General features: G+C 39.0%; 1 protein-coding gene across 6 annotated transcripts in view; it reads right to left on the bottom strand.

Moving 5' to 3' along the window:
- PTPRK (protein tyrosine phosphatase receptor type K) overlaps positions 1 to 20,635 on the bottom strand; it is an 865,926-nt gene that overhangs the window by 237,601 nt on the left and 607,690 nt on the right. For all 6 annotated transcript variants that reach the window (XM_053710702.1, XM_053710703.1, XM_053710705.1 and 3 more), the window contains exons 9-10: positions 6,071 to 6,180; positions 5,179 to 5,380 (exon numbers count right to left, since the gene is read on the bottom strand). In XM_053710702.1, coding sequence (XP_053566677.1) covers positions 5,179 to 5,380; positions 6,071 to 6,180 — 312 coding nt within the window. The remainder of the gene's footprint in view (positions 1 to 5,178; positions 5,381 to 6,070; positions 6,181 to 20,635) is intronic.

Raw genomic sequence — 20,635 nt, 5'->3', positions numbered from 1 at the left:
CACTAGGGGTTCAATATAAATAGGCTTTCCTTAGATAAGACTCAAGTTTCCTATCTAAAGGATCTTTAAAAGAAGTACTATCTTCCATAGGAATAGTAGTACGTCTAGCAAGAGTAGAGATAGCCCCATCAACTTTTGGGATCTTTTCCCAAAACTCCAAAGTAACTGCTGGCAAAGGATACAATTTTTTAAACCTTGAAGAAGGAATAAAAGATGTACCAGGACTATTCCATTGCTTAGAAATAATATCAGAAATAGCATCAGGAACTGGAAAAACTTCTGGAGTAACCACAGGAGGTTTATAAACAGAATTTAAACGTTTACTAGTTTTAATATCAAGAGGGCTAGACTCCTCAATATCCAATGTAATCAACACTTCTTTTAACAAAGAACCAATGTACTCTATTTTAATAGGTAGATTTGTCAGTGTCTATATCTGAGGAAGGATCTTCTGAATCAGATAGATCCTTATCAGAGGAGGATAATTCAGTATGTTGTCGGTCATTTGAAATTTCATCAAATTTATGAGATGTTTTAAAAGACCTTTTACGTTTGTTAAAAGGCGGGATGGCAGACAGAGCCTTCTGAATAGAATCAGCAATAAAATCTTTTAAATTCACAGGTATATCTTCTACATTAGATGTTGAAGGAACAACAACAGGCAATGCACTAATACTGATGGACACATTCTCTGCATGTAAAAGCTTATCATGGCAACTATTACAAACCACAGCTGGAGAAATAATCTCCTCAAGTTTACAACAAATGCACTTAGCTTTGGTAGAACTGTTATCAGGCAGCAGGGTTCCAACAGTGATTTCTGAGACAGGATCAGATTGAGACATCTTGCAAATGTAAGAGAAAAAACAACCTAGAAAGCAAAATTATCAATTTCCTTATATGGCAGTTTCAGGAATGGGGAAAAAATGCAAACAGCATAGCTCTCTGATAGAGAAAAAAGGCAAGAGGCATATAGGAATGGGGTTTTAAATAATTAAAATATTTGGCGCCAAGTATGACGCACAACACAAACAGAATTTTTTTTGGCGCTAACATCCAGAAATGACACACCCGCATCATCAAAGACGCAACCTTGTGAAAGGACTCAGTGTCGACTAGGACGCCGGAAACTACAAATTTTGCGTCATCGAACGTAAATGACGCACTATACTCTGGGATTTTGCGCCCTCGCGAGCCTAATGTTGCCTACGAATTAAAAAGAACAGTCAATTGAAAAAGAGACTATACCCCAGGTAAGATAAAAAAAAATCCCCAAAAAATTGATTTCCCAGATATGAAACTGACAGTCTGCAAAAGGAAATATACTGAAAACCTGAATCATGGCAAATAAGTACAATACATATATTTAGAACTTTATATAAATACATAAAGTGCCAAACCATAGCTGAGAGTGTCTTAAGTAATGAAAACATACTTACCAAAAGACACCCATCCACATATAGCAGATAGCCAAACCAGTACTGAAACGGTTATCAGTAGAGGTAATGGAATATTAGAATATATTGTCGATCTGAAAAGGGAAGTAGGAGATGAATCTCTACGACCAATAACAGAGAACCTATTAAATAGATCTCCCGTGAGGCAAACCAATGCATTCAATAGGTGATACTCCCTTCACATCCCTCTGACATTCACTGTACTCAGAGAGGAATCGGGCTTCAAAATGCTGAAAAGCGCATATCAACGTAGAAATCTTAGCACAAACTTACTTCACCACCTCCATAGGAGGCAAAGTTTGTAAAACTGAATTGTGGGTGTGGTGAGGGGTGTATTTATAGGCATTTTGAGGTTTGGGAAACTTTGCCCCTCCTGGTAGGATTGTATATCCCATACGTCACTAGCTCATGGACTCTTGCCAATTACATGAAAGAAATAACATTTTATGCTGAGCATCCAAATACTGAAGTGTCTACACATTTAGCAATCACCACTACACCCTCTGAGGCAAGTGTTCATGCACAAAAATGTTAACCCAGCTCAAACAAGAAAAAATAAATTAATTTATATACACTGCTCCAAAAAATAAAGGGAACACTAAAATAACACATCCTAGATCTGAATGAATTAAATATTCTAATGAAATACTTTGTTCTTTACATAGTTGAATGTGCTGACAACAAAATCACACAAAAATTAAAAAAATGGAAATCAAATGTTTCAACCCATGGAGTTCTGGACTTGGAGCCACACTCAAAATTAAAGTGGAAAAACACACTACAGGCTGATCCAACGTTGATGTAATGTCCTTAAAACAAGTCAAAATAAGGCTCATTTGTGTGTGTGGCCTCCACGTGCCTGTATGACCTCCCTACAATGCCTGTGCATGCTCCTGATGGTCTCCTGAGGGATCTCCTCCCAAACCTGGACTAAAGCATCTGCCAAATCCTGGATAGTCTGTGGTGCAACGTGACGTTGGTGGATGGAGCAAGACATGATGTCCCAGATGTGCTCAATTGGATTCAGGTTTGGGGAACGGGCGGCCAGTCCATAGCATCAATGCCTTCGTCTTGCAGGAACTGCTGACACACTCCAGCCACATGAGGTCTAGCATTGTCTTGCATTAGGAGGAACCCAGGGCCAACCGCACCAGCATATGGTCTCACAAGGGGTCTGAGGATCTCATCTCGGTACCTAATGGTAGTCAGGCTAACTCTGGCGAGCACATGGAGGGCTGTGCGGCCCCCCCAAAGAAATGCCACCCTACACCATTACTGACCCACTGCCAAACCGGTCATGCTGGAGGATGTTGCAGGCAGCAGAACGTTCTCCACGGCGTCTCCAGACTCTGTCATGTCTGTCACATGTGCTCAGTGTGAACCTGCTTTCATCTGTGAAGAGCACAGGGCGCCAGTGGCGAATTTGCCAATCTTGGTGTTCTCTGGCAAATGTTAAACGTCCTGCACGGTGTTGGGCTGTAAGCACAAACCCCACCTGTGGACGTTGGGCCCTCATACCACCCTCATGGAGTCTGTTTCTGACTGTTTGAGCAGACACATGCACATTTGTGGCCTGCTGTAGGTCATTTTGCAGGGCTCTGGCAGTGCTCATCCTGTTCCTCCTTGCACAAAGGCGGAGGTAGCGGTCCTGCTGCTGGGTTGTTGCCCTCCTACGGCCTGCTCCACGTCTCCTGATGTACTGGCCTGTCTCCTGGTAGCACCTCCATGCTCTGGGCACTACTCTGACAGACAGACAAAGCAATCCTTCTTGCCACAGCTCGCATTGATGTGCCATCCTGGATGAGCTGCACTACCTGAGTCACTTGTGTGGGTTGTAGACTCCATCTCATGCTACCACTAAAACATCAGCCAGAAAGCATAGGAACTGAGAAGTGGTATGTGGAACCACTCCTTTATTGGAGGTGTCTTGCTAATTGCCTATAATTTCCACCTGTTGTCTATCCCATTTGCAGAACAGCATGTGAAATTGATTGTCACTCAGTGTTGCTTCCTAAGTGGACAGTTCGATTTCACAGAAGTGTGATTGACTTGGAGTTACATTGTGTTGTTTAAGTGTTCTCTTTATTCTTTTGAGAAGTGTATATATAATATATCAATGTACATAGAACTATTGGTAACTATTGGTTAAACTTAAAGTTGTAAAGAAAGGGGAAAAAACTATATTCTTAACAATTCTAAACAAAAAATAAAAAAATAAATGTATATAGGGGGAGATGCTTCCAGATGGCAGCCATGTTGGCAGTGGAGGTTCCTCCATAGGGGCAGTAGGGGCAATGCAAACTCTTAACTCGTCTTTGACAAACGCTCTGCTGGATAATTACAGGGAAATAAATACAGCAGAGAGAGGCAGCAGATAATTTTAAAGACACTATCTGCTGCCTCTTTTGTAGTAATTATTTCCCTTTAGTTATCCAACAAGTCTACTGGAAAATGCTTATTGTTTAAAGAGATAATCACTTTATTACACATACCCCAGTTTTGCATAACCAACACTGTTATATTAATATACTTTTTACCTCTGTGATTACCTTGTATCTAAACCTCTGCAGAGTGCCTCCTTAATTTAGTACTTTTGACAGACTTACTGGTCAATGAGAACTCATAAAAAACTCCACAGGAGTGAGCACAATATTATCTACATGCACACAAACTAACACTGTCTAGCTGTAAAAAACTGTAAAAAATGTATGGTTTTTGAGTAAATAAGAGAATCAGATTTATTTTGGTAAAATTAGATTTTAAATATCAGTGTGAATTGATGTATTGATTTATGAATAAAATGCTAAGATTTTACTCAGTATAAGAGGTCTGAAGAGCGTGCAGTGAGTTATTGTCTTATGAAATATAACTTTAAATTATTGTTGATGGAAGGTCTCAAAAAGTGTTATAATTCACGGTGAAATTATTGAATTTCTTGTCAAGTTTAAGAAACGATCTGGTTCGTGTATGAAAGGGACAGTCTAGTCAAAATTAAACTTTCATTATTCAGATAGGACTTGTAATTTTAATCAACTTTCAAATTTACTTTTATCATCAAATTTGCTTTGTTCTCTTGGTATTCTTAGTTGAAACTAAACATAGGTAGGCTCATATGCTAATTTTTAAGCCCTTGAGGGCTGCCTCTTATCACATGCTTTTTAAATTGCTTTTCATAACAAGAGACTGATAGTTCACGTGGTCCATATAGAGTTATTTAAGATTTAGCACAACACAATACTAAATGCAACTCAATAGATTTTATATAGTCACAGTCATGTGATCAGGGGGCTGTCAGAAGGTTCTTAGCTATAAGGTAATCACTGAGGTAAAAAGTATATTAATATAACGGTTGGTTATGCAAAATTGGGGAATAGGTAATAAAGGGATTATGCATCTCTTAAAACAATAACAATTCTATTGTAGACTGTCCCTTTAAAAATAGCATTTACTAAGCTATGCTAATTTCTAAGCGGCCTTCAAGGGCTTAGAAATTAGCATATGAGCCTACCTAGGTTTAGCTTCAACAAAGAATACCAAGAGAACAAAGCAAATTTGATGATAAAAGTAAATTGGAAAGTTGCTCAAATTGCATGGCCTATCTGAATCATGAACTTTTAATTTCGACTAGACTGTTCCCTGAATGATCTAACATGCAACTGTTCACTACACATTTCTCAAATTGTGCATCATTTAGACAAATTCATGGCTTAAACATAGTTACCTGAAATATTGGTGGTTACATTAATTCCAGTTGCAGTGCCAAAGCCTTTAACAGTGCTAGCTCTTATAAGGAAGTGGTATGTGGTCCCTGGGTGCAACTGGGAGAAGACATGATGTGTACTATTCCACAGTTTGACAACTGTCTGGGGAGGTCCAGCAACAGGAACTGCTGGGTCAAAGGATCTGATACTGTTGTAGTTGACCTACAGGAAAACAGTCATTATAAAAATATATATATAAGAAGAATACAAAACATAAGAAGTTACTAGTGCTCTCGATGTTTGTTTCCCAAGGAGAAGGGTTCATTTTGGCCTGTGCTGGATCATTGGACAGTGAACAAACATAAATATATCATTGCACAAATAGGGGAGGCTGCAAGATGCAATAGGGTAGGACGTTCCATGCCATCCGAACAGCGTTAAAGTCCAGTGCTGTTAAAACAGCATGGAACGTCTTAACGGCGTATAGACGTTAAAGTGATGCATGCAGGAGTGCAGAGGCACACCTGAATGACTATAGAAACTTAAATATATCATCTACATAAAAAGCATCAGCTCATAAACCAGCAAAACAAATTAAATAAATAAATGAAGATGGCATATATAATACTCTAGATTTTGTAATATACATTTATTAATATATAGGTCTAGGTTTTTGTGTATGTGGGATATTTACACACAATTATCAATCTACAGAGAAACTGAAAAATGGTTAAAAAAATAATTGTATATATTCACACTATGTAATGCATAATGTTCAACAACTGAACAATCACTGTGCCCTTCACATAGGTACAATAACCTTAGGCTTGCCAGAATGTCCACAGTGCAATCTGTACAAGCTGACATGATTAATTATGACTAATACGTTAACAGAAATGTGTACAGAGGTACCTCATATTGAATGATAACACCATTTGGCTCAGTGGGCTCCTTCCAGTTCAGAAATATCTTGTCTTCAAAAGGTGTGCCCTTCAATGAACTAGAGGGAACAGGACTTGGCACTGCAAGAAAAGCAGAATGTTTTTGAGAGCATTACAAATAGAATAACCTATAGTCAAATAATAAAATAAAAAAATATTCTAAAACATATTGTATGTGACAATTTTGACCAATAACATACAATGATGAATTAAAGAATCTTAGGCCTAGATTTGGAGTTCGGCGGTAAAAGGGCTGTTAACGCTCCGCGGGCTTTTTTCTGGCCGCACCATAAATTTAACTCTGGTATCGAGAGTTCAAACAAATGCTGCGTTAGGCTCCAAAAAAGGAGCGTAGAGCATTTTTACCGCAAATGCAACTCTCGATACCAGAGTTGCTTACGGACGCGGCCGGCCTCAAAAACGTGCTCGTGCACGATTCCCCCATAGAAAACAATGGGGCTGTTTGAGCTGAAAAAAAACCTAACACCTGCAAAAAAGCAGCGTTCAGCTCCTAACCCAGCCCCATTGTTTCCTATGGGGAAACACTTCCTACGTCTGCACCTAACACCCTAACATGTACCCCGAGTCTAAAGACCCCTAACCTTACACTTATTAACCCCTAATCTGCCGCCCCCGCTATCGCTGACCCCTGCATATTTTTTTAAACCCCTAATCTGCCGCTCCGTAAACCGCCGCAACCTACGTTATCCCTATGTACCCCTAATCTGCTGCCCTAACATCGCCGACCCCTATATTATATTTATTAACCCCTAATCTGCCCCCCTCAACGTCGCCGACACCTGCCTACACTTATTAACCCCTAATCTGCCGAGCGGACCTGAGCGCTACTATAATAAAGTTATTAACCCCTAATCCGCCTCACTAACCCTATCATAAATAGTATTAACCCCTAATCTGCCCTCCCTAACATCGCCGACACCTACCTTCAATTATTAACCCCTAATCTTCCGATCGGAGCTCACCGCTATTCTAATAAATGGATTAACCCCTAAAGCTAAGTCTAACCCTAACACTAACACCCCCCTAAGTTAAATATAATTTTTATCTAACGAAATAAATTAACTCTTATTAAATAAATGATTCCTATTTAAAGCTAAATACTTACCTGTAAAATAAATCCTAATATAGCTACAATATAAATTATAATTATATTATAGCTATTTTAGGATTAATATTTATTTTACAGGCAACTTTGTAATTATTTTAACCAGGTACAATAGCTATTAAATAGTTAAGAACTATTTAATAGTTACCTAGTTAAAATAATAACACATTTACCTGTAAAATAAATCCTAACCTAAGATATAATTAAACCTAACACTACCCTATCAATAAAATAATTAAATAAACTACCTACAATTACCTACAATTAACCTAACACTACACTATCAATAAATTAATTAAACACAATTCCTACAAATAAATACAATTAAATAAACTAGCTAAAGTACAAAAAATAAAAAAGAACTAAGTTACAGAAAATAAAAAAATATTTACAAACATAAGAAAAATATTACAACAATTTTAAACTAATTACACCTACTCTAAGCCCCCTAATAAAATAACAAAGCCCCCCAAAATAAAAAATTCCCTACCCTATTCTAAATTACTAAAGTTACAAGCTCTTTTACCTTACCAGCCCTGAACAGGGCCCTTTGCGGGGCATGCCCCAAGAATTTCAGCTCTTTTGCCTGTAAAAAAAAACATACAATACCCCCCCCCCCAACATTACAACCCACCACCCACATACCCCTAATCTAACCCAAACCCCCCTTAAATAAACCTAACACTAATCCCCTGAAGATCTTCCTACCTTGTCTTCACCATCCAGGTATCACCGATCCGTCCTGGCTCCAAGATCTTCATCCAACCCAAGCGGGGGTTGGCGATCCATAATCCGGTGCTGAAGAGGTCCAGAAGAGGCTCCAAAGTCTTCCTCCTATCCGGCAAGAAGAGGACATCCGGACCGGCATCTTCGATCTTCTTCCATCCGGAGCAAAGTGGCAGGATCCTGAAGACCTCCAGCGCGGAACATCCATCCGGACCGACGACTGAACGACGAATGACTGTTCCTTTAAGGGACGTCATCCAAGATGGCGTCCCTCGAATTCCGATTGGCTGATAGGATTCTATCAGCCAATCGGAATTAAGGTAGGAATTTTCTGATTGGCTGATGGAATCAGCCAATCAGAATCAAGTTCAATCCGATTGGCTGATCCAATCAGCCAATCAGATTGAGCTCGCATTCTATTGGCTGTTCCGATCAGCCAATAGAATGCGAGCTCAATCTGATTGGCTGATTGGATCGGCCAATCGGATTGAACTAGATTCTGATTGGCTGATTCCATCAGCCAATCAGAAAATTCCTACCTTAATTCCGATTGGCTGATAGAATCCTATCAGCCAATCGGAATTCGAGGGACGCCATCTTGGATGACGTCCCTTAAAGGAACAGTCATTCGTCGTTCAGTCGTCGGTCCGGATGGATGTTCCGCGCTGGAGGTCTTCAGGATCCTGCCACTTCGCTCCGGATGGAAGAAGATCGAAGATGCCGCTTGGAGAAGATGTTTGCCGGTCCGGATGTCCTCTTCTTGCCGGATAGGAGGAAGACTTTGGAGCCTCTTCTGGACCTCTTCAGCACCGGATTATGGATCGCCAACCCCCGCTTGGGTTGGATGAAGATCTTGGAGCCAGGACGGATCGGTGATACCTGGATGGTGAAGACAAGGTAGGAAGATCTTCAGGGGATTAGTGTTAGGTTTATTTAAGGGGGGTTTGGGTTAGATTAGGGGTATGTGGGTGGTGGGTTGTAATGTTGGGGGGGGGGGGTATTGTATGTTTTTTTTTACAGGCAAAAGAGCTGAAATTCTTGGGGCATGCCCCGCAAAGGGCCCTGTTCAGGGCTGGTAAGGTAAAAGAGCTTGTAACTTTAGTAATTTAGAATAGGGTAGGGAATTTTTTATTTTGGGGGGCTTTGTTATTTTATTAGGGGGCTTAGAGTAGGTGTAATTAGTTTAAAATTGTTGTAATATTTTTCTTATGTTTGTAAATATTTTTTTATTTTCTGTAACTTAGTTCTTTTTTATTTTTTGTACTTTAGCTAGTTTATTTAATTGTATTTATTTGTAGGAATTGTGTTTAATTAATTTATTGATAGTGTAGTGTTAGGTTAATTGTAGGTAATTGTAGGTAGTTTATTTAATTATTTTATTGATAGGGTAGTGTTAGGTTTAATTATATCTTAGGTTAGGATTTATTTTACAGGTAATTTTGTTATTATTTTAACTAGGTAACTATTAAATAGTTCTTAACTATTTAATAGCTATTGTACCTGGTTAAAATAATTACAAAGTTGCCTGTAAAATAAATATTAATCCTAAAATAGCTATAATATAATTATAATTTATATTGTAGCTATATTAGGATTTATTTTACAGGTAAGTATTTAGCTTTAAATAGGAATCATTTATTTAATAAGAGTTAATTTATTTCGTTAGATAAAAATTATATTTAACTTAGGGGGGTGTTAGTGTTAGGGTTAGACTTAGCTTTAGGGGTTAATACATTTATTAGAATAGCGGTGAGCTCCGATCGGAAGATTAGGGGTTAATAATTGAAGGTAGTTGTCGGCGATGTTAGGGAGGGCAGATTAGGGGTTAATACTATTTATGATAGGGCTAGTGAGGCGGATTAGGGGTTAATAACTATTATAGTAGCGCTCAGATCCGCTCGGCAGATTAGGAGTTAATAAGTGTAGGCAGGTGTCGGCGACGTTGTGGGGGGCAGATTAGGGGTTAATAAATATAATATAGGGGTCGGCGGTGTTAGGGGTAGCAGATTAGGGGTACATAGGGATAACGTAGGTGGCGGCGCTTTGCGGTCGGAAGATTAGGGGTTAATTATTTTAAGTAGCTGGCGGCGACGTTGTGGGGGTCAGGTTAGGGGTTAATAAATGTAATACAGGGGTCGGCGGTGTTAGGGGCAGCAGATTAGGGGTACATAAATATAACGTAGGTGGCGGTCGGCAGATTAGGGGTTAAAAATTTTAATCGAGTGGCGGCGATGTGGGGGGAGCTCGGTTTAGGGGTACATAGGTAGTTTATGGGTGTTAGTGTACTTTAGGGTACAGTAGTTAAGAGCTTTATAAACCGGCGTTAGCCAGAAAGCTCTTAACTCCTGCTATTTTCAGGCGGCTGGAATCTTGTCGTTAGAGCTCTAACGCTCACTTCAGAAACGACTCTAAATACCAGCGTTAGAAAGATCCCATTGAAAAGATAGGCTACGCAAATGGCGTAGGGGGATCTGCGGTATGGAAAAGTCGCGGCTGAAAAGTGAGCGTTAGACCCTTTAATCACTGACTCCAAATACCAGCGGGCGCCCAAAACCAGCGTTAGGAGCCTCTAACGCTGGTTTTGACGGCTACCGCCGAACTCCAAATCTAGGCCCTAGATTGGGAAACGTGTAGTGCAAAAAACTCCACTCTCAAGCTGCTCACAGGGAACTATCTTATTCCAAGATAGTTAGAAAATGTTACAAAGTGGTATAGAGTAGTGAGGCGCTAATGTAGCAGAGTGCAAAATCAAAATAAATTGATAATAAAGGTTGTATTAATAAATATTGTATTAATAAAGAATGTAGCCTTCTGTCATAATTCAATAGTGCAAAAATACTGTAGTGATACAATTATGGGTTTCTAAATAAAATAAGAGGTGCAACCTAAATTAGTGAATAGACCTATACTGTGTGAGTTCTCCAAACTTATGGTTAATATACCAGAAATCCAAAGGGAATCTTCCCTATAAAACTAATTAGAAATATACACTTGATCTATTCAAAAGGGTGTATATTGGTTAAACACTTAGACAATAAAAGTGAGGGCACTAAAGAAGCTAAATGCGCTCTCTTTAGTGATTATATCACAATATCACCAGCTGATTCATTGTACTCAGAGGTATTTCACCCACGGAAACTAAACTTGGAGAGGAGATACATAAAAATATTGTATTGGGGTGACGTGCCCCTTTTATATACACAGTATATATATATATATATATATATATATATATATATATTGCTTTTAAGGATAACATTTTTAAGAATAATACAATGTATTTTTAAGATTTTCATGTGCTATTAAATCCCCATTTTTTTTTAGAGAAATGGAGTATCTTTAAAGTATAAGGTGTACAGATAATGGATGTTTATAGATGACATTTTTGCACTATTGAATTATGATAGAAGGCTACATTCTTTATGAATACCATATTTATTAATGCAATCAATGATAAATTACAGTTAAAGGGACAGTCAACACAAAAATTGTTATTGTTAAAAAACATAAGGTAAAAAAGCAGCGTTAAGAGGTCCTAACACTGCTTTTTACGCCCGCTGGTATTACGAGTCTTGAAGGTTTAGGGTCACCGCACACTTCTTTGGCCTTATCACAAAACGACTTACGTAAACTTTGTAAAGTCTTTTTTTCTATGGGACTTCCATAGCACTGATATTACGAGTCTGTCCTGGGTGAGCGGTACACCCTACCCTGTCAAGAGTCCTAACGCATTTAAAAGTCAGTAGTTATGAGTTTTATGGTACAACGCCGTAACATAAAACTCATAACTAAAGTGCTAAAAAGTACACTAAATTACCTATTAACCCCTAAACCGAGGCCCTCCCGCATCGCTAACACTATAATAAAATTTTTAACCCCTAATCTGCCGCTCCAGACACCGCCGCCACCTACATTATATTTATATACCCCTAATCTGCTGCCCCCAACATCGCCGACACCTACATTATAATTATTAACCCCTAATATGCCGCTCCGGACACCGCCGCCACCTACATTATATGTATTAACCCCGAATCTGCTGCCCCCAACATCGCCAACACCTACATACTATTTATTAACCCCTAATCTGCCGCCCCTAACGTCGCCGCCACTATATTAAAGGGCATTTGGATGGGCATTTAGCTCTTTTGTGGCCCAAAGCCCTGACCTAAAAATAAAACCCACCCAATACACCCTTAAAAAAAACCTAACACTAACCCCCTGAAGATCGACTTACAGTTCTGAAGACCGGACATCCATCCTCAAGGAAGTGGCAGAAGTCTTCATCCAAGCCGGGAGAAGTCTTCATCCAAGCAGGGAGAAGTCTTCATCCAGACGGGCAGAAGTCTTCATCCAGACGGCATCTTCTATCTTCAAGACATCCGACGCGGAGCGGCTCCATCTTCAAGACATCCGACGCGGAGCATCCTCTTCATCCGATGACTAAAGCTGAATGAAGGTACCTTTAAGTGACGTCATCCAAGATGGCGTTCCTTAGATTCCGATTGGCTGATAGAATTCTATCAGCCAATCGGAATTAAGGTAGAAAAAATCCTATTGGCTGATGCAATCAGCCAATAGGATTGAAGTTCAGCCAATCGGAATCTAAGGGACGCCATCTTGGATGATGTCACTTAAAGGTACCTTCATTCAGCTTTAGTCGTCGGATGAAGAGGATGCTCCACGTCTGATGTCTTGAAGATGGACCCGCTCCGCGTCGGATGGATGAAGATAGAAGATGCCATCTGGATGAAGACTTCTGCCCGTCTGGAGGACCACTTCGCCCGGCTTGGATGAAGACTTCTCCTGGCATCGTTGAGGACTTCGGCCCGGCTTGGATTAAGACTTCTCCCAGTAATTCGATCTTCAGGGGGTTAGTGTTAGTTTTTTTTTTTTGGAAAATAATTCTTTTTTATTGAGGTAAGAGAACAAAGAATATCAACATAATAAATATGTCTTGACATATAGTAGAGTCAGTATTAGCAATAACACAATGCTCATAGAGAAGATATGCATAAACTCAGATATTAAAATACAGATATCATCATCATAAGTTTAGTAAGTACTCTGTAGCCAAGCTATGAACTAAGAGGCGAGAATTTTTCATTATACAGAGAGTCACTTAGCTAGGCAAAACATATTAAATCTGAAGCTATAATCATAGAATGGAGTAATAATATATGACAAAAATTAGTGTCAAGAACATATTGTAATGAAACCTCAGGTTTTTTTAACCTGTCACCTAAAAAGAATAGGAATATTCCCCCAATTGCAGAACAATCTACCAGTGCTTAATCTGTTTTAGGCTAAGTGTCACAATATGGGGGATTAGCAACATGGGTTTTTGTTTTAAGGGAGGGGAGGAAATATCAGCGGGCCAGAGCCGCTCTAAATAAAAGAGGGGAATGGGGGGGGAGGGGGGGCCGAGCCAGTTAGGGTGTCCGTCCTGTGTAATTTTGGGTTCCTCATAAGTGATGGTAACTCCGATTAAAGATATATAGAAAAGAGAATAGAGATAGATACATGAGATGTAGGTGACTTTAGCAAGCGTCCCTCTCCTGGGGAAGCGCCATCTGTCGGCAATGTAGGTAAAGTGAATAGGGGTATGACCCGCAGGCAGCCAGTACCAGCGGGAAAGGGAGGAGAGGAGCCTAGTAGTAATAATCTTCAAATAGCCTACATAAATGTAGTCCAAATAACTGGAGGTATGAATACAAGAAGGCTGGTGAAATGTTCTCTGCTAATGTCCCAGTTAATTAGAGACAGTACGCACATAGCATGCTATGAAAAGCCGCAGATAGATATCAGGAGCCGCATTGTCCAGCACTAGGCTAGGGGAGAAAATGAACATCATGCAAACTGAGAATGGATCTTAAATATTAGGGCATGATAATCATCTAACAATATGTCACTAGGGGTTATCGTAGCCAGTCTGAAATAGAAATATACTATGATGAATACCGACATATTTAACTAACCCTTTGAGTTCAGGTATAGAGAGCAATAAGGCATATTTCAGTTTCCTTTCCTCCATTCCCTTTTGTAAATGTGGGTCAGCCAATTTTACAGACCTAAACTTTGTGCAAAACTGCAGGGAAATACAAGGGATGGCTTTTAGTAATTTAGGTGTGTTGGGTATAGAATAGGGAGGGGGTGATACTATATATACTTATATATGGGAGAGGAGAAAATGATAAACATAAAACAGCTTTTGATATATGGGTTTTAGAAAGGGTGCAATGCTCATGGTATAAGATAGAAAATGCAGCGCTTAGTATGAATGTAAAAGAGTGATAAAAATTATTCTGAACTGGAGCTCTCGTTAGGCTGACATGCGAATAGGCTGTTTATGGCTATGAAGTGAATGTATAGTAATTGTGATACTCTAGCAAAGGGACTAAAAATATACTAGTAGGGCAGGGAGTAGAGACCAGCCAAGGAATAGTTATTGTATAACTGTATTTTAGATAATATTAAATCATAGGGATTAAAAGTGTAGCTTATGGTTAAATTACTATGTGGCAAGATGTGGGGCGGGGGACATGCCAGTCAAGGGATAGTCCCTATGGGGTTGTGTTTTAGATAGTGTTAAACCGTAAAGATTGAAAGTTTAGCTTATGGCTACATTTCTATTGTGACATGACAGCTGCCACATCCAAATTTTGTGACTCTCCTAAAATGCCTTAAAAATGTATAGCTAATAGGGGTACCATGTTTCAGGCTTGGGTGAATTGTGCATAACAGATACTGTACATCAGATGGAAGGGGAGGTCAGTATGAGCTAAAAGGGATCATACAAATATGAGCCAATCACAAGTCCCAGAATGTTGTTTAGTATGTCATATAGTATATCTGTAAGGCTCTTGATAAAAGTGAGATAGGCTATACAAAAACAAAGTACAGGCCTATGCTGCCTGATGGAAGGTGACTATAACAAAAACCTCCCTCCAGGTCAGTAGAGGGTGATCTAAACTAACACATTCACAATTTTAGGTTATATGATAACAAGTAATTGAAAACTCAGGAACATCAAACAGGAGACATTATTCATACAGTATACATAACAATGATAACCTTTTATACTAGAACAGGTGGTATCTAGTGGATCTTAGAAAAATTAGTAGGCTGTAAGGGGGAGGTTGCAAACCCTCACACGGCACTCTCTGCTATAATACAAAAGAAATGGTGGGATAAGAGAAATTATTAATGACGGTAATAAACTTATGGGGAACATAACAAATATAGTCTCCTTGGAGCATATGAGAGATGGCCAGAGAGAAACTGATAATTTAAATAATTAAGACACCACCGGAGCCAGTCTAGTGTCCATGTCATATAGATAAATGTCCTCTTTAGCCCACACCAATTTTCTTATCAGACTGAGGATCCCTGACGTATCCAAAGCCTAACCTGTAGTTGGATATGATCTGAAGGGCTCCGGAGGCTCTTATTCACAGAGCCAGTAGTTGTCTCCATCCTCTTGACACTACCAAGTCTCTTAGGTGGTGTGCGGTTATCCGGAGGGTCAGTGGGCATTGCCGCTGCAACAGTGTTAAGCTGCTCTCATGTGGGAGCCATACTAGGATAATTGGGCCAGGAGAAGCTGAAACTGAATACCTGCGCTGAAACAGACCTGAGTCTATAGCTGAGATCTCTCCATTGTCTCGATCGGTCTGCACCTTTGAGTTAGGGGTAGGTAATACTTGAGCCAAATTTAAGTGTTCCTTATTTTCGAGATGCAACTTGCTCTGAAACTGAGACTGGTGTCTCCCAGCGACCGGCCGCTTCGCCAGGAGACCAGATGATAACCAGATAAAGTCTATGGGGAAGACACTGACAGCGCTTAACTCTGAGTTGTAATCCAAGGGCGTCCCTACCCGGTCCTGCAAGACAGAGCTGCCGTGTGAGTTAACTATGGGAGTCAGTGGCTCTAGGGCACTCGCTGATGGGTTGTCTTCCTCCATGGCGTCCCGTAGTCTGGAGGAAGCCTGTTCTAAGAGATACTCCGTATCTCCTGTGGATATATCGCTCCGTTTGTTGTGGAGAATTGTAGCAAGAGAGTCAAACTGTCTCTCCATCTTGTTGGTCAATAACCGTAATATCTCCACTGCTGTAACAGACATCATGAAGTATGAGCTGACACCCTATTTACCGATTAAAAGCTCCTCTTTAAGTATGTGCCTCACGATATCCTTGGGGGCCTGGGAGTAGGCAATGTAGTTTTGCTGCGGTATTCAAGGACAGTCAGTCTGCCTACGGCGGTGAGCTCCACGCGGTCTGCAAGATGGCCGCCACTGAAATGGGTTGAGTGAGAGTTGTGGGGAATGGAAAAAGCCCTGTGTAGTCGAGTTGAAGTCCCTCAAACAGTTTCAGGTCCTGTAGCATTTATCTCCCTAATATTAGAGACAGATTACTTGAGTTCTTGGGCAGGTCTGAGCAGTCTAGGTAATAAATAAAGATAGTATGTGAGCAGAGCTCTTTAGATGTGCGACCGCTCAGGAGCCTGGCTGACTCCGCTGCAATAGAGCTAACTGCCCTTTTAAGGGCAATGCCCATCCAAATGCCCTTTTCAGGGCAATGGGGAGCTTAGGTTTTTTTTAGATAGTATTTTATTTGGGGGGTTGGTTGTGTGGGGGTGGGTGGTGGGTATTACTGTTGGGGGGTTGTTGGTATTTTTTTTTTACAGGTAAAAGAGCTGATTACTTTGGGGCAATGCCGCGCAAAAGGCCCTTTTAAGGGGGGGACTTTTTTAATTTAATAGGGCTATTAGATTAGGTGTAATTTGTTTATTATTTTCTGTAATTTAGTGTTTTTTTTGTAATTTAGCTAATTTAATTTAGGTAATTGTATTTAATTTAGTTAATTTATTTAATTATAGTGTAGTGTTAGGTGTTCGTGTAACTTAGGTTAGGTTTTATTTTACAGGTACTTTTGTATTTATTTTAGCTAGCTAGTTATTAAATAGTTAATAACTATTTACCAACTATTCTACCTAATTAAAATAAATACAAACTTGCCTGTAAAATGAAAATAAACCCTAATGTAACTATTAGTTATATTGTAGCTATCTTAGGGTTTATTTTACAGGTAAGTATTTAGTTTTAAATATGAATAATTTAGTTAATGATAGTAATATTTATTTAGATTTATTTAAATTATATTTAAGTTAAGGGGTGTTAGGGGTAGACTTAGGTTTAGGGGTTAATAACTTTAATATAGTGGCGGCAACTTTGGGGCGGCAGATTAAAGGTTAATAAATAGTATGTAGGTGTCGGCGATGTTGGGGGCAGCAGATTAGGGGTTAATACATATAATGTAGGTGGTGGTGGTGTCCGGAGCGGCAGATTAGGGGTTAATATTTATAATGTAGGTGTTGGCGATGCCGGGGGTGGCAGATTAGGGTTAATAAGTGTAAGATTAGGGGCGTTTAGACTCAGGGTTCATGTTAGGTGTAGACATAACTTTTATTTCCCCATAGGAATCAATGGGGCTGTGTTACTGAGTTTTATGCTGCTTTTTTGCAGGTGTTAGACTTTTTTTCAGCCGGCTCTCCCCGTTGATACCTATGGGGAAATCGTGCACGAGCACGTACGACCAGCTCACCGCTGACTTAAGCAGCGCTGGTATTGGAGTGCGGTAATGAGCAAAATTTTGCTCAACGCTCACTTCTTGTCTTTTAACTACGGGTTTCTGAAAACTCATAATACCAGCGCTGCATGTAAGTGAGCGTTGTGGGAAAACTGCTTGTTAGCACCGCATAGCCTCTAATGCAAAACTCGTAATCTGGGCCTTGGTTTGGTTATATTAATATACTTTATAACCTTTAAAGGGACACTGAACCCAAATGTTTTCTTTTGTGATTCATTTAGAGCATGGAATTTTAAGCAACTTTCTAATTTACTCCTATTATCAAACTTTCTTCATTCTCTTGGTATCTTTATTTGAAAAGCAAGAATGTAAGTTTAGAAGCCAGACCATTTTTGGTGAGCAACCTGGGTTGTTCTTGTTGAATGGTGGATAAATTCACGCAGCAATAAACAAGTGCCTTTCCAGCGACCTGAACCAACATTTGGCTGGCTCCTTAGCTTAGATGCCTTCTTTTTCAAATAAAGATAGCAAGAGATCGAAGAAAATCTGATAATAGGAGTAAATTAGAAAGTTGCTTAAAATTGCATGCTCTAACTGAATTGCACAATTAATAATGTGGGTTCAGTGTCCCTTTAAGCCTCGAAATTTCTGTCTGTTTCTAAGTCATTAAAGACCCCTTCATTACATGCTTTGTTTTAGCTTTTCACAACAGGGGAGTGCTAGTTCATGTAAGCCATATAGATAACACTGAGTGCACGCCCGTGGATTCTAACACATCAGTAATTGGCTTAAATGCAAGTTAATAGATAAAGTCATGTGATCAGGGGGCTGTCAGAAGATGCTTAGAAACAAGGTAATTACAAGTGTATTACTATAACCATGTTTTCTGTGCAAAACTAGGGAATGGGTAATAAAGGGATTATCTATCTTTTTAAACAATAAAAATGATTGCGTTGACTGTCCCTTTAACTTACTTTTGTTAAAGAGACATTAAACACTAAATATATTTTTTAAACATAATATTGAGGTTATTCCTCACCTCCTTCTAGTCATGGGAGCCACCATTTTGAAATCTATGTTTCACTGCATTCCAGTGTTGATCTGTTTGCACTTATTCAGTAACTCTTCCTCAGATAGCTATAGTGTAACCTAGGTTCCATAATAGCAGCACCAATGATTAGAGGGAGGTACATGAGTTGTGTTATAGTCTCCCTTTAAAAGGAACTATAGAAGGTCATAGAAAAGAGGGAACTCTGCTACTATTTTATCTAAAAACTATTTAGGCAGCTTTAATGTATATTTAGCTTGTACACAACGGACTTCCAAGTCTATTTTAAAGCTTTCATAGCTATATGTAATTGAATCTGGAATCTCACACACAATTTTAGAAAGGTATAATTTTATACAATAAATACCTATAAGGAAATACTAGGAGAGTATGGTAAATGTGCAAATTCTTTCTAATAGTTCTTTAAATTTATGTATTTATCAAGCTCCATATTTGTTTATAAAACATACACACAAAAGTATTTTCCTCAGATGCTTCTCAGTTTTATTACACTCTTATGAAAGTCTAGTAAAATGTTAAAAAATAGTTTTGCTAAAATTCTAAAATTGAGCGGCCTAATTACTGCTTCTATATACTTTCATTTGCAAGTTAATCCACCAAGTAATTTTAGCTACTGCTATTGAGGGTCATCAATTATTTGATCAATTCGAACCAAACACTGTTATGCTCAGTATTCTAATAACCTGGCAAATATATTCCACATCATCTTACGTATTAAGCATTTCATATTCTTTAATATATTAACCCTATCAACAGCTGATAAGCCCTTCAACTATGCAGTCATATCAAAAGAAAACATGATACTTCAATTGTCAGCTCAGGTTAAAGGGGAAGAGAAGTGAAGTGTCCTTTGTCTTTTCCTCTCACTATCTGACATGAGAATGTGGCGTAAAGAGGACGATACACAGTGACAGGCCCTGCGTGCTGTCCGTGGCATGTGCTGACGTGACCATAGGCACTTCTCTCATGTTGGAGCTTTTCTCTGCATTTGTCAGCAAGGAATTCAATGAAAATGTAAAAAAAAAAACAATACCTTCCCATACATCCAAAAATATCAGTTGTATGCTGTTGTATTCAAAGTGCTAAAAGAAATATATTTAGAAAAAAAAAAAATTAACACTAGAATTAGTCAAACAAAATTAATATTTTTCTCTGTGCGTAATGTTAATTTGCCTTGCACCCAAACTTGTCTTGGGATAACTGCCTAGGACTCTGGGGATGGTACAGCTACCAGTGAGTGCTATTGAGCACCCAGGGCTGTGCATGTTGCAGGGTTACAGGATGTGTACCCAGTGCAGTCTGAGAGTGCTGTCCCCTTCCGTGTTGTGTGTGTGTGTGTGTGTGTGTATGTGTGTGTGTGTATGTGTATATATATATATATAAAAAAACACACACATATATATATATATATATATATATATATATATATATATATATATATATATATATATATATATATACATACATATATACATATATACACATATACATACAAACATCCCTTCTTTCTTTCTTACAGCCAAGCAGCCACTGAAGCTGCAATCCGTTTCCGCCAGTAAACCTTTTTTAAATGTGTGAAGTAGGCATCACTCTATACAAGTCACATAAATCATTTTTGATAGACAAGTTTCTTAATGGGGAAAAAACAGAATAGAATTTAATAACATTCTTTTATCAACAGAATTACTGAAAACCGATTGCGCGCACATGATCACATGCCACAATATTAATTTACAACATCATGGAAAACGTAATAGTAAACTGTTTATTCTAAAAAAAAAACATAATTTATGCTTACCTGAAATTCCTTTCTCCTGTAGTGTAGTCAGTCCACGGGTCATCCATTACTTATGGGATATTATCTGCTCCCTAACAGGAAGTGCAAGAGGATCACCCAAGCAGAGCTGCTATATAGCTCCTCCCCTCTACGTCATACCCAGTCATTCGACCGAAACCAAACGAGAAAGGAGAAACTATAGGGTGCAGTGGTGACTGGAGTTTAATTTAAAATTTAGACCTGCCATAAA

This window comes from Bombina bombina, chromosome 4 (genome assembly GCF_027579735.1).
Source record: "Bombina bombina isolate aBomBom1 chromosome 4, aBomBom1.pri, whole genome shotgun sequence".
Taxonomy (NCBI): Eukaryota; Metazoa; Chordata; class Amphibia; order Anura; family Bombinatoridae; genus Bombina; species Bombina bombina.
Note: the sequence above shows the minus strand (reverse complement) of the source record. Positions and strands in the feature narration are given on the sequence as shown.